The 1,814-nt window shown below is 32.2% G+C and overlaps 1 protein-coding gene and 1 pseudogene across 1 annotated transcript in view; one reads left to right on the forward strand and one right to left on the reverse strand.

Moving 5' to 3' along the window:
* Window positions 1–1,814, forward strand: part of LOC9315766 — an 80,726-nt pseudogene that overhangs the window by 57,280 nt on the left and 21,632 nt on the right.
* LOC110229152 overlaps window positions 706–1,814 on the reverse strand; it is a 3,626-nt gene continuing 2,517 nt past the window's right edge. The window contains exon 5 of the mRNA XM_021028435.1: window positions 706–1,032. Within this exon, the coding sequence (XP_020884094.1) occupies window positions 1,028–1,032 (5 nt within the window). The 3' untranslated portion in view covers window positions 706–1,027. The remainder of the gene's footprint in view (window positions 1,033–1,814) is intronic.

Consider the following 1,814-nt stretch of genomic DNA (forward strand, 5'->3'; position numbering starts at 1 on the left):
TATTATATAGCCGTGAATTGTGGACTTGCATGGGTATAAGTTTATTATTTTACGATGTCAATCAATTAAAAATGGAAACCGACTTGATTCTAAAACGATATATCTTATACCACCTCCAATGGAAGATCTTTAATTAGAAGAATTTTAATTAAAAATTCAATCAAAATATTGAAAAAAAAAGAAAGAGAATTAAGAAAGACTCTTAAATAATAGCATGAAGAGGGGCTCTTAATACTTATTAAACCCTTCTAAGCAACATGTCTCTCCCATATTGGTTTATTTTCTTTTTAAAATTAAAATTTAATTACATAACAAAATAATCATTTCTTTTTATGTTTAAGAGACTCTTTAGAAGCACTTACCATTGGAGACTTTCTTACCACCTCGTTTGCTTGACCACATCTTGTGTTTGAGTTAGAGAGACTTGTGTGTGTTTGAGTTAGAGAGACTTGTGTGTTGTGTGTTGTGTTTGTGTGTCTCCATGAGGTTTATATAGAAGAAAAAAACAACAAATTTTGAGAAATAGAGAAAGGGATCAAAACCAAAACAACAAGAATGAATTGGATTCGAAAGTAGCGGAGGGTTTTGAAAGTAAAGAAAGAAACGTCAAGAATTTGGTTCTTTGTTGTAGTGGAGGATATGATTCTTTGTTGTAGCATAAGTTATCATTGGTAAATGAATGATCTTTAGAAAACAAAAAGGAAACAAAAACAGAAGATCAAAGTTATTATAAGTAAATTCAAAGTTATTATATGTGAATGATCTTTAGAGCACACATAGGAAACAAAGAGTAATTCTTTTAATTTCTTCACTCTACTTGCATGATATAGAAGCCTATGAATTTGAACCTAATCTATGTGATTAGAATCATGAAAAGGAAGAAAAAAAAAACCCAAATTGAACAAAAAATTAAAGCCTACAGAAGTCAGAGAGGACAAAAAATTTCACCCTTTTTTTTTGGGTTTGCAAATCGAGCACCGCCAAAAGTTAAAGCACCAAAGATGGATCGAAGATTGTGTATCCAGAGCTAGGAAAATCTCAAGAACCATACGAGGACGAGAGAAGAGAGGATAAAAAAGAGAGCAGAGAGAGCAGAAGGATTCGAAAATGTTAACTAAGATTAACTCAAAAAGAACTGAAATACAAAAAAGAAAGTGATAACCAATTAATAAAGCCATAACTTTAGACAAGTAGTGTTTATTTTTCAAAGTCTAAGATGCAAAAATGCGATATACAAACGCAGGACATAACTTTAGACAAGTAGTGTTTATTTTTCAAAGTCTGAGAGGCAAAAATGCGATATACAAACGCAGGACAGTGGAGCAGTTTATTTTTTTTGGATAATTGATGACCCAATTAGCAGATATCATGTTTTCTGTGACTCATGATGATATAAATTAAATCATAAAGCATTGAAAGAAAGATTCTATTCATCAATGAAATTACTTTCGAAACAAAAATGCATGATGGGATAAAATAGTTGAAAACAGAATAAATAACAACTTAGTTAAATACTTTCGAAACAAAAGCAACGTACGGTGTGGGATAAAATAGTTGAAAACAGTATAAATAACAAGTTAATTTTGATATGCTCATCTCTGTGAAATCAGTATCAGTATATCAGCTCTGCTCTTCTGCTTAGGGTGATTCCTCCACATGTTTCTTCTTCCTCCGCTTCTGAGTTCTGACCACTGGAAGTGGGCCATGAACATATGCCGAGAGTCTGACCTACATCTAATAGGCATCCTGGCCATAATGCCGAGCTTTCGGGATTATCTAATGCGAGCCTTTTTAGGCTCTACTAATAAAATATT

This window comes from Arabidopsis lyrata (genome assembly GCF_000004255.2).
Source record: "Arabidopsis lyrata subsp. lyrata unplaced genomic scaffold ARALYscaffold_4, whole genome shotgun sequence".
Taxonomy (NCBI): Eukaryota; Viridiplantae; Streptophyta; class Magnoliopsida; order Brassicales; family Brassicaceae; genus Arabidopsis; species Arabidopsis lyrata.